The sequence below is a fragment of the Uloborus diversus genome, chromosome 6 (genome assembly GCF_026930045.1).
Source record: "Uloborus diversus isolate 005 chromosome 6, Udiv.v.3.1, whole genome shotgun sequence".
Lineage (NCBI taxonomy): Eukaryota > Metazoa > Arthropoda > Arachnida > Araneae > Uloboridae > Uloborus > Uloborus diversus.
Genome location: NC_072736.1, coordinates 78,372,710 through 78,385,868, shown reverse-complemented (window position 1 = coordinate 78,385,868; position 13,159 = coordinate 78,372,710). Strand labels below are relative to the sequence as shown.

Sequence of the window (13,159 nt, the reverse complement as noted above, 5' to 3'; positions counted from 1 at the left end):
AAAATTTAAAAAAACCTAAAAGTGGGCTAAATAATGTTTTTCTTAAACGGGTTTTTTCAAAGAAAAAAAAAAAAACCCATTGGGTCCAACCCAATTGGGTCCAATCCGGCCAACCCTGGTTACTGGGTATCATTAGAATTGCCGGTGTCTGTTACTGAGGGTAAGTCTTTTTTTCGAAATTGAGCAAACAAAAATAGAATTATCTAGTTTAGAGGATTCAGAAGCAGCCAAGCGTTAGATGAGATGTAGTTGCATGAGAGAAAAATAGTTTTAAGAGTCAAAATACATTATGAGGCTCAGAAAACTGAGTTAACCGGAGAGCGATGTCTTAACATGTCTGTTATTGGTGCCATTACCCTATTTTCTGTTGATAATTGCTCTAGAAACAGGGACCTACATTCGGTCTTCAGATTTTGAACGAGTTTCGAAACATTTTTTAAAAAGTAATTTCGTATCTAAGCAACAAAATTGAAGCGATAAGAGAGTTGGAGCATAATTTTTTCTTGCTAACTTACGCTGGAAAAAGTTTCCGATTGTTTCATAATATCTAATCTTTTTATTTCAATTGTTGCCGCAAAATTGGATTAAAGTGAGAGTATAACAAATGTTCTCTGATTTTCCTTTTAAAAAAAGTCCTTATTATCTAAATTTTATTTAAATGATAAAAAACATGTGCAAAAAGTTTTGCGATAAGTATTCAACATTTTCTTTATATATGGAAAATTATGCAACTTATTTCTGCTCACGTAATAAGTTCTTTCATCATGGCGAGAATTATGTTCATTCTTTTGCTGTCCGGTAAGAATTTATTTTTAACCTAAAACGATGTCAGTGAAATTTTCGGATATTCTGTAAAAGTCTTCTGATAGCATATAGAAGCACAAAGTGTTTTTATGCATTTTCATGTGATTTAAGTAAAAATATTTCAGTGACGTATCTTAATACAGTGAAACCTGTCTACAACAATACTGTTTGGACCTAGAGGCGGCAAGTGCAGGGGGAGGGGGCAAATTTTTTTTTTAGGAAGTTTAAGACTATTTGAGGCTATCTTTAGTGACTGGGGGGGGGGGGGGGAGGGAGGGGGTTCTGATGTTCTCTCGCGTAACTCTTTTGGAATTGTAGTATGAAATCCTAAGAACTCAGTTTTGAACTTCCTTTGGGGACTTCAGAAAAAGATCCTATTTTTATAAATTGGAATCTTAAAAACGCACTTTTACGCTATCTGGGAGGATTATTCTCTTGCATTTTCCCTCTGAAACTGGAGTCTTTACAATGCAAATTTAGGTCATCTTTGAACTGAAAGGAAAGAGTGAGTATAGGCTCAGAGATTTTCTCCCGGAAAATTTTCAAAATTGAAGTTTTAAAACTGAAATTTTAAACAATATTTGGTGACGCTCGGGTAATTTCACCCAGAATGTTTTGAAATTAAAATCTTAACGTTGAGGCAATCTTTGATGATGAAAAAAGTGCGGGGCAGTTGCCCCCCCCCCCTCCTTGAGCCCCCGAATAGCTACCACTGTTGGGATCTAAAAAAGTAAGGTTATAGACAAGTTATCGTTGTAGACAGTTTGATTATTTATGCTGAGATTTTGCTGGGAAAATATCGTTATCGACAGGTTTATTGTTGTAGACAGCATTGTTATACATAGGTTTCACTGTACATAAATATCTTCTGTGCGTGTGTTTGTCACCGAACTTCTCCTAAACGGCAGGACCGATTTTGATGAATTTTGTGTGTGTGATTACAATGATTCGAGCATGGTTAGCGTCACAATTTGACCCGATAGTGATCATTTTTAAAATTAATTAATTAATTTGAACATAGGATGGTTATATTTCCCAAATGACTAATATGTACTTTAGCCTATTGTAGAGCGAGAACTGAAATAAATATTTAACCCGTTACCGCAGTATAATAAGAAATTCAGCTTTTCTTTTTGTAGTGAAAATTTCCTACCGTAATACATCAATTGAGAGTAGATAACAAGTAAGAAAACGAAGTCTTCATTTTTTAAGCTACGATCTCAAGACCTGTGATAAAGTTAGAATTAAAGTACTGAAAGAAATTGAGCTCCTTTCATTAGGTTCACATAAAACATGTCTTACAATCCTATTAGTTGAGCCGCATGACTTGAGATTATTGCCTCAGATTTTCCTCACCAAAAGATCAAAAACTACCGCCTATAGCAACCTCACATCCATCCGAGTCTTGGTGCCACTGGCAAGATGACTTTAAGGATTTTAATGGATCTTTGTTTTTATAACGACCTGTATATCTGACACATCCATTTATTTTATGCATGCTAACTCATACACCAAATTTTACCTTAGTGAAAAAAATAGAGGTATTTAGCATCAAAACCAGATCAAACCACTTTTCAAGATTTTAAGGAGAGACAAAAAGCATTCACGGATTGAGCTGTTATATTAAAAAAAAATAGCTTTTTTGACACTCGTTTTTAACTTAATTTCATTATATGCACTCTAAATCGTTTTGTAGATTGATAGCCAAAAAGTATGAAGGTATGGAATAAAAATACTTTGGAAAATTCTTGGATTGATCAGGAGTTTATACTGAATGTTTTATATACTTTTCGTACAATTAATAAACATACTCTTTTGCTCTTTTTTGCAATTTTAAGATCTGTTTTTCAAATCTAGTACACCAGATGCATTGAAATTACGAGTACGAAGTAATACGAGCAACAAGTGCTCTATTTGCAAGTGTCTTGAGACAAAATTTTTGTAAAATTAGAATCGTTATTTGTGATTTTGTAATAGCTTCTAGATAATCTCTCAAAACCATATAGGTGTGACAGACAATGAAAAAACCCGAGGTAGATAAAATAGGAAATGAAACAGGTTTAAATGAATTGCGGTTTTACATTTGTTTTTGTAGTTTGCAATAGCAGGGTACATTTTTTGTTGTGTATTTCTAGTTCTTGGATGTGTACTTGCTTCTCCAACCTGTACTATTGAAGAAGTCAACAAATGCTTAAGTGACAACGAAGACTTTAAGTTTATGGTTCTTGGAGAAACCTACCCGGAAGATGATGAACACTTAACGAAATTTTGCTTGTAAGTTAATTTTAACTAATTTAGAAGTAGAGTTGAATTGAACTATAAACATTTTTGTGTCGAATTTACAATATGAAAAGCTCTCAATTTGTGTTCTGTAGCTAGCATGCGACGCGCTAAATCCTCCAAATGTAATCTTAAATCTTTTAGAAAGAAAAGTCAGACGAAAATTCAGTTATGCGCTTAATTTATGCAGCTTTGAACAAGTATAGTAAATAGAAAAAAGAATTAAAAAAAAAAAAAAAAAAGAAACACTCTTACAAACGCTTTTAAACTGATGATTTTATTTGAATCAAAGAAAGCTCAGGAACCTGCATTATTTAAAAAGTTTCAACTGCCCAAAGTACAAATATATGCTCGCTTTCATGTTCAAGATTGAAATTAATTAGTTAACTTTGTAAACAAAACTAGTTTTATAATTACTACTAGCTGCGCCGCCCGGCTTTGCATGGTCTTCCTCAAATATAGAAGCTACGTCAAGTGATGCGTGTTCAACAATCAGGTTTAAACAAAAAAAAAAAAAAATCCAAAATTTCTCGACAAATCTCAGAAAAATTACCAAACAGGAAAATCTTTAAATCCTCCGATTAGAGGAAAATCCACTAAACAAAAGCAAGAATATTATTTGTTCATAGTCGAGAGAAAATGGCAACATATTTTTTTTTAAATGATTTGTTTTATTCACGCTAATTAAAACTGAGCTCACAGCAGATGATAAATTTCCAATTTAATATTGACGTTCCTTTACTTAAAAATACTTAATAATTACTTAAAAATACGTAAATCTACTTCCGTAGCATTTTTCTCGGGCTTTCAAATGAGACTGCAACCAAAGCAGTTGAATAATTTTTTCGGGTAGAAAGATCTAGAGGGTTCTAAAATTCAAATTCGAACGGTTCAGTATTTATTTGGAGCACGAAACCCTCCCCCCCCCTACGTTCTTTCTCTTGTTCCCAAATACCTTCATGCCAAATTTGGTCAAGATCCGATGTAAACTGTGGATTTGTATAAGGAACATACACAGATACATGTATACAGGTATATAGATATATTTTTTGTTTTATAAAATAGATTATTTTTCATCGTTTTTGCCAACAATTAAATTGGGAAGAATAATACAAGAAATACACCTCCAGCTTGTCACTTCCTAACCAGGTTGTTGAGTGCTAATCAGCACGAAACTGCAATCCTCGGCTGGACTGACTGAGCTGGCGTTGTATTTTTTGTATTTCTGCCTTAACAATGCTATAGGGTTGGTAACTTACTGAAAATAGGAAGAATGTTATCTATCCATTTATTATTATTTTTTGTTGTTTTGTTGTGCAACAGTTACAAATAAAACGCAGACATTATGACAGAGAAAATAAGCTAAGAAAAAGCCTTTTAATGTTCCTTCTTAGAATAATGAACTTTCTTTCAGAAAAGCTCTTCCACAGCTGGATTGTGCAATTGATTTTATTGAGCGATGTCCAAATTCTGAAATATCAAACTATCTTGAAGGTTTGAAGGATCAAAAAGCAGCTTTGGAAAAGTTATGTGACACATCTCTCTCATTTAGAGCAGGTAGTAACATCAGAACATTGTTTTTTTCTCTTCAAAATATGCGAATCAATTTATGCTTCGCTCACACTCACACACACGCATTTATTAACTTACACGCTAAGCTATATACAGGTCAGCTCTGTACTCTTAAGCAAAACTTTAAAAGTGTTGAAAGTTTTATGACTGTAGGTTTAAGGACTTATTTATTAATCAACAGTACTAAAGAACAACCAAGACTTGTGAGAAGAAAAAAGAAAATTTTGTCGCTAAGAAGACGAATGAGCGTAATTCAAAGAAATCGAAAAATGAGTTATGGCCACCACAGAAATGTCCAAAGTCGATTTTATAATGTTACCAATGGGCGTATCTCTAAAATAAACAGTAAAAAAGTCACAGATTCTCAAAGTGGTGGCAGTTCTCAAGCGATACTGTAAACTGGAAATCTTTAAATCGGTTTTCTGCAAAATGCTTAAAAGTGAGATACGTCCATTCGTCTTTTTAGCGACGATTTGTTGACTACATGGATACAAACACGGTCGAGAGTAGTTCGACTCTCTGCTGAATGAAAATGTAAACCCCTTTGCCAATACACAAAGCACAAACATTAAGATTGATTATGATTAAATGTATAAGTTGAATTGCAGAATGCATCTAAACAAGTAATTTTCGTCACATAACGTACGAGGAAAACAATAGGCTGTTGAACGGTGCTGAAAATAAAGGTACGAATCTTTAAGATTGCTTTCAGAAACAGTCCACCGGTTACACTACGAGGTTAGTCATGTTGCGGTTGTGATGTCACCAGTATTTTTCTGGTGAGCCCGGTAGAACAGCCGTGTTTTTAAACACTCGCGGTTACAGCGCGGTACGTTCTAGTTCAGCTATAGACGACGCTTCAATCAAAGAGAGTGCATAATTTGAAACATGACTGGATTGGACAAAAAATACCACGTGATCTCGCAGAAAACGTCGAGATGGGTGAGGACGGTTACAACAGGATCCACAGCCAGGGAGTGACCGCAAGCATTTCCGAACCTTTGTAGGTGACGTCAAAGGTTTAAATTTCCGATAGCTTGCGGAGACACTGGTGCGATCGCTCCTTGTTTTCAAACGTACCCTAAGAGCTGCTGTCTTGCACTCTGTCATTTTTAATCGTGAATTCTAGAAAAGAATTATTTGGTTTCACCAAGTGAAAGAAAAAGACATGCAGTTTATTTATAAATAGTGATACAGACAGGAACTCTCAGCTGGCTCAAAGATTATATTAGGAGCATTTTCTACCGATTGAAAAGTCCTTGTGGGAAACATGCTTCTTCGTTGAAAACAGGATATAGTGCCCTTCATGAGGAATGATGATGTCATTAAGTGTCAAAGACATTTTGCTTTGAGTTAGGCTAGCTGCTACAGGTAGAAGATAAAATTTTTAGATATATCCCTTGATAGTATAGTGCTTGAAATAAATCCATGTCTTTTCTAATTGATGAAATCAAATGTCTCTTCTGTAATTTGCAGTCAGAAAAGAGGTCGAATGCAAGTTGTTGATTTCCAGTGCTTTCGTACGGTTTACTGCTTGCTTTACGCCCATACATTTCCCACCGAATACTGTTATGCAACATGCATTTTGACCATCATGTTAACCACTGTAAGGGATTTCTAAATCAGTTTGTTTGACAACATCCTTACACAAAGAGAAGATCCGCGTTTCTTACTTGCCTGCATGATATGCATGAATGCCAAACGTAATTGATTCAAAAAGCGGCAAGAGATATCATCGCAAAGTTAGGTTTGGATATAATAAAATTGCCATGAGTGAAGCGTAAAAATGCTTACAACGCTACCTGGAAGCATACTTCGGATTTAGCATTATTATCTCAAAAACGGCATGACGTACGGGAAAAAATCAATTGCAAAGTTGTTCAGCAGTATCATCGAACTGAGAAAAAAAAAAGACATTTTCCACACAATAATGTGAAAAAAACAGTAGGTTTGAAATATTCCTTTGTTTGATCGCTAAGAGCAATACTGCACTTACTGGCATTGAGCCTCATCTATCTCTAATTCTCAAAATGGCATGTTTCAGTACAAATTACATCAGGACGTGGGACATCACTTGCTGTTAAACATTGTATAGCACAACAGGTGACACGCTGACAAAAGTATGCGGTAGGCGATTTCAAAGTTCCTGCAATGTTGGCGGAAAGGTTGCACACATTTGCTAATAATTCATTCTTACCAAATAAGGTGTAACGGGTTCGTGAAAGGAGACTCTTCTATGCAACCACAAAACCTGATGACTTATAGTTGGAATGCATTTTACGTTTTCTAGTTTTGACATTACTGTTCGGAAATTGTGGTTAGCTTTTTCCCCCGTGTCTTGTGCAGTTTTTGAGATAATAACGATAACTCCAAAGTTTGCCACCAGGTAAGGCTGAAAGCAGTTTCTTCCCATGGTAACTTTACTATACCTATCCTGAATTTTTATAACGATAGCCCTTGAACTCCAGAAACTATAGGCGTGGCAACGGATTTTAGAGAAGACCCTGTAAAATACAAACTATTTGAACAAGTGAATATTAGAGCAATGAATGCTAACGTAACATAGAGCAAGGAATAATGTCAAAACTTCTTGTTCTATGATGTTTACATTGTTCGCCTTATGAACGGGGGTCTAAAGGCATATACTATAACCGTGACAGCGGTTTTATTTAAAGCCCTGAATCGTGGAATAAAGTAGCGACACGTCCGCCACCTTGGGGGTAAACGATGCTTTTTTTTATGTCTGCTGTATTGAAGTAGCGTGTTTTGCTTCATGGTTGGTGTTTCTTATTAACTCCATCTTTATTCACATTCAAGAAACACTATAATCAAGAAATAAAGCATGCTACTTCACCATGGCAGAGGTAGAAGAAAGCATCGTTTAGCCTCAAGATGTCGGCTACTTTAGCTACAATTTAGGGCTTTAGTTGTATTAGGTTACTGGAAAGTCGCCCGTCAAAATATGACGAGTGGAAATTGCTTCTATTCTTCTACATTTTAACGAAAAAATTGCCTGTTTGATGATATTTTGAAAGTTGAAATTTCAACCCTAACTCCAGTAGATGAACCCTCAACTCCAGTAGATAACGTTCATTTTCAACCATTTTTTCGTTTCTTTATTCTCCTAAAAAGACTGTCTTACCAATAAAAGAGTTAAGTCATCGGATCGAGTTCAGTCTTGTCACAATAAAGCCTTTCCCTGCATGTTAAACATTACCAAAACATATTATCCAATTATCATGCCGTGGCGCGAGCTTCATACTTGAAACACGTGGGTTACTCGATCATCGGCTATTATTTATATGAGGAGAGGTTGAAGCATTTACCCACTAAACTTCGCTTACACTTATACGCCGTGACAATCGCTGAAACTCATGGCAACAAAGAGGGCGCTACAGGGAACCCCTGTTTTCCATTACGTTGCTATTGATTGGTAAATGCAGGGTTCTGTTCAGCGCTTCTTGCGGTCAAAACAGGTGACGTCCAAAACAAAAATAAACAAACTTTAAAACGTTGACATTGATTAGTGGATGCACAGCAGATCGTTGCATCGGTTTACCACAGAAAAGTCACAAATTGTCACGCCCCAAAAATGTCAGCGTCATCTAGTGGTTTAAGTTTTCTGGTTTTTTATAATATTACTATCTTTTCAGAGTACTTGGAGCACGCTGCTTGTATGAACAACAAAGTCTCAGCGGTTAAGGGTAAATGTGCTGATTACATGAATATGTTTGCGAACAATTTCAAGTAAGTTGGTTATCTTTGAAAGAAACATTTTTCAGAATTTGCTTACGTTTAAGTAATGCCGATTTGTGTCGATAATTCTCTTACCCTAACCCCTTTCCTAAAACGTGTTTTTATCTGTATTAATTGGTAACATTACAGGCTTGATCACGTGATTTTCGTTTTCGAAACAACGGCCCCGTAATACTAATTAGTATTATGGGGGCGTATTTTCGAAACGCAAGTATACGCGAGCTCCGATTTAGGCTTTATTTTGAGCGAAGCTGTAAAGCCGATGCGCAAATAAACTTTCTCAAAGTGAATATTTTAAATACTTCTGTGAGAAATCTAAGACAAATGCTAAAACCGTGGATTGAACAGCGAGCGCAAACAAACCTTTCAGAAACAAATTCAACCAAAATTAATAAGGCAAGCGTGCCAAATAAGGCCAATCTATGGTTCAGGGCCTAACATATTGTCCATTTGCAATTCAATTGGCTCCAAATTTTAGATTCATCACATGACTCATAAAAACGAAGATACAAATAACTACGAAGTGAAAATGCAAGTTTCAAGTATGCTTTTCAGCAGTTTTGATAAAGAAAGTCTATTTGGCCCTTTTAGGAACACGAATATATTTTTTTATTTTCAAAGTTGGCCCCAACAAAGCCAACTCAAAAAAAAGGGCAAAAAGCACTATCAAAATAAAAACAATAATAAAAAAACCCTATATAAATTCTTTATTGTCAATATAAACACTTTATAAACTACATTTGATGATTTCAAAAGCATTTTTGAAATTTCAATATTTACTTCAATAGAAATGAGAAAGATCAACCGCCATATTCAGAGCACTTCTAAATTCTTACTTTCTTGCACAGTTCATGCACTTATGTGCAACACACCAACGTAGAATCATTTCTACACTCGATCCTTCGGTTTCTTAATAAGGATATCAGATTTCTAATAATGCAAATCATGGCAGTATGGGGCTTCAATCTATTTCTCTAGGGTTACTCAGCCACAGGAAAAAATGACGGTATATGGCAACATTTTATTTGAATTCGTCAACTACATTAAAGAGGCCTTCTAGAACAATTAACAACTTGTTTAAACTAGTAAACTATAGTGGGCCATGAAGAAACGAAATTTACTTTTCGATAAGGTCAGGCAGTTTTGAGAAAACTCATTTCTGATATCTGTTGCTAAACTTTTGCCTTTTGAACACAAACTGCTTATTGATAACGCTTCGATTTCATCAATTAAACGTTCTGATGACAATAAAATCAAGGTCTAGCGAATATTTGCTATCTTTGACAGAAAGTGGGGGATTAGCGTTATTGGCATACATGGCCCTATCTGGTGCATTCACCTTAGAATGCATGCCAATAATCTTTAATTGTACTTCTTTCTAATATAAATTTACCGACTTTTTTTTTATAAAAGTTTCTGGTAAAGGGAAAATAATTCAAGCAGAAAAAATGTCTTGATGATGCAATGTGCAAATTGCCCAAAGCTTAATTACCAAATGCTCATTTATTTTGATTCTTCAAAACAAAGTTAACAGGTAAAAAGTTACTTTACATTATTAAAAGTGTCACTACACTGTTAAAAAAATCATGAAATTTTACAGTAGGATAAACGAGAGTTAAAAAACCCAAAATGCGCTCAGCATGATAGAACTCTGAACCTATTTATTGGCAGGCGGCTGTGCTGACTACCATACAGGTTAGGACGCACCGAGTGAGGAGAAATACAGTGTTATGTGCTTCGCACTGTAAGTCACGTGGTATATCAATTGGTGCTGCAATCGTTTATTTTTTTCGGTACAATCAACTGTAATTTTTTTCTGTACTCTAAACTAAACACTCCATTTCGCAGTAATATTTACCATAAAAGTTTCCTTATTATTTAACAATGTAGTAAAGCCACTTTTTTTTATACGTACGGGAGTAAAAGCTTAAAATCTTCTGGTGTGTCCCATACTCTGCGCGCATGAACTCGCAACCTAAAAAACTCGCTTAGTAAACCTTTAATTCTTTAATTATTATTATTGAAGCAATATTTATTTTTTATTATTACGTAGGTGTTCCACAGGGGTCCATAATTACCAGGTCTGTATTGAAGACTCGGTTGAAGAGTGCGGTGAGAAGGCAGCTGAAATTTTCAGAACCTTGTATGAGCCCAAAATGGATATTAACACGATATTTTGTGAAGGTGTAATCAAGTATCTGAAAGAGAAAGGAATCATTTCATAAAGCTTCGTTATGAAAGAAATTTATTATCTCCAAGAAATGTGTAAGCATTTATAAATAAAAAATAATTAAAAAAGTTTTGAATGTGTAATTTTGTTTTATTTGCTCTAAAATCACTAAGAAATGGAAAGCACAAAAATTTAGCTAATGCAAAAAAAGAAAAAAAAAAAAAGAAAGAAAATCTGTTTTAAATTTCTACAAAATAAATATTTGCAATAAACGAAACATAATCTTCACGAAACTGTCTTTCAAGATAAATATTGACCAGAAATATTTTCTCTTATGAATAATGGTTTTAAGGAAGAAGTACATCCATACCTACTGACAAAATCATATAAAATACATATTATATATTGAAACAAGCACATTTTTTATCAGAACGAAGAGTAAAACTTTTTTTGTTAAACTTTTGTCCCGCCAAAGCGAAACATTTATGGAGTGGTATGAAAATATGTAGCACCAAAACCAGTTCAACTCATAAATTTCCAAAAGTGTGTTGTAATTTGAATCTTTTTTGTTAGTATAGCGCCACATAGCGATTTGGGAGCGAATCCCACTCATTCAGATAGAAAACCGCTGCCAAGCCCTCATTTTATTTCAAAATAAATACAATCCTTTGTTCCTCCATGGCCACTGTAGAACACATACGAGTTACATCAACAGCATTATTGTAATAAATTGCTTGATCAGCTATCATTTTTGATTCTATAGTACAATGGTGCACAATCTACGGGCCGTGGGTCACATCTGGCCCACGAAGTTACTCGATGTAGCCCGTTGATTTGTTCAATGTTACAAAGCAAAAAGCAAGATTAGGAACAATCACAAATTTAAAGCCAAATATTCGGAGATACGTTTCTGATACACATGTATTTAATAAAATAAGCATGAAGTAATTGATAACAACAATTATTGGTTTTTAATTGTCCTTCCTTTTCCAAACGTTCCTATGTTATAAGGAAAAAATGAACTATTTTGAAATTAGAAAAGGAGTTCTGGTCGCGAGTATGATTTCGTTATGAGGTGCGACACTCGGGCAGAGGGCAGAAAAAGGTTGCGCAACGCTGCTACAGGCTATTGCTTGGCATAAAATTGATATACTACACAAACTAAATTAGAATTTAAAACGAAAGCGAAAAAAGCTTTTTTTTGTCTCTTCTGTAAAATTAAAATAATAATAATAATAAATAAATAAAAAATGTATTATTGAGCTGGTTTTAATACTAAACACCTCATTTTAATTCTTGTATAGGAATGTCCACTAACTTAATATTAATGAGCTATTCCTCATGGATTAGATACATATGAATGATAGCAATACAACTAACACTAAATTAAAAAATGTTTGGTCCATTTAAAAACTCGAAAATTGTTGCTAGACAACTAGAAAATTGTTGTACTTGTTGTAGAATATTAGAAAATTGAGACTAGCTCTTTTTTTTTGTTGATCAACCGATCTGAATATTTGAGTAGCAAAATCTGCAAAACATTTACCATGCATTGATAAACGGTGTGGTATTCTCAGAATTTGTTCCGCAAACAACCATTAAGATTTCCCATACTAGTTGACTAACAACAAGTAATATAATCGTTTCCATTTTTATTGCGATAGAAGAAAGTGACAATGAACTCTGTTTGGTTTTACCATGAAGGTTTACGCATTAGAGTAGTTTAGAACCATATGACAACTGCAGTATTATAGTATATAGTCCTATAGTTGTAATGGTGACTCAAGTATATGGCGTTTTAAAATGCTTTACCAAGGCACATTCATAATTTGATACTTCGAAAATGTACTAGGAGCAAGACAATGACAGGGGTTCTAAATTTACTGATCGACACAAGCTATGTAATAACTTTTTTTTAAGAATAATGGGCATTTTCCTTTGATAGTCTTTTTAGTAACACACTATTCTTCATACCTATTGCTAGGGGAGAATAATTTTACAGTGATAATATTTAAATACGATGGCATGAAGCAGTGATTAAATGTTGTATTGGGAATTTTATTTGCAGAGTCAAACCTTTCTTGCAGCATTTTTTCAGCTAGTTTAATATACTGAATGCTCACAAGGATACATGCAATGGTTAATAGCAAAAATGCAGAAGGTATACATTTCTGTAGGAATTAAAATGTGACTTCTAGTAGTTCTTTGCAAGCTAGTCTTAGTAGTGTCAATTCTTTTTACGGTTCTTCTGATTCTGTTACAATGTCCACTACCGTGTGATATTGCATAGAAATGCCATTCTGCTCTCAAGTTGACATCCGTTTCGTGATTACATAAATTAAGAAAGTTCTTTCTATTGTTGTTGTGTATTTGAGTAAAGTATTTCAGTACGCCACATGCTGTGTCACCACCAGAACTATAGTACTACTGTGTGAGTTCATTTTCTTAAAACTTTATTGGAGCAAGAAATGAAAAACTCACCTTTTTTTTCCTTTCAACTATGTAGATAATGCTTTTGCACGTGTTTAGGCAAGTTACATAAGTTAATGTACAGAGCGTATGTTTGTATGTATTGAA

At 34.4% G+C, this 13,159-nt stretch overlaps 1 protein-coding gene across 1 annotated transcript; it reads left to right on the top strand.

Annotated features, from left to right (window-relative positions):
- The first annotated feature begins 764 nt into the window (after nucleotides 1-764).
- Nucleotides 765-10,669, top strand: LOC129224833 (uncharacterized). Its single transcript, XM_054859380.1, has 5 exons — nucleotides 765-798; nucleotides 2,940-3,078; nucleotides 4,499-4,641; nucleotides 8,310-8,403; nucleotides 10,466-10,669. The coding sequence occupies exons 1-5, from the start codon at nucleotides 765-767 to the stop codon at nucleotides 10,635-10,637; spliced, it is 582 nt and encodes a 193-aa protein (XP_054715355.1). The 3' UTR covers nucleotides 10,638-10,669.
- Nucleotides 10,670-13,159: the final 2,490 nt, after the last annotated feature.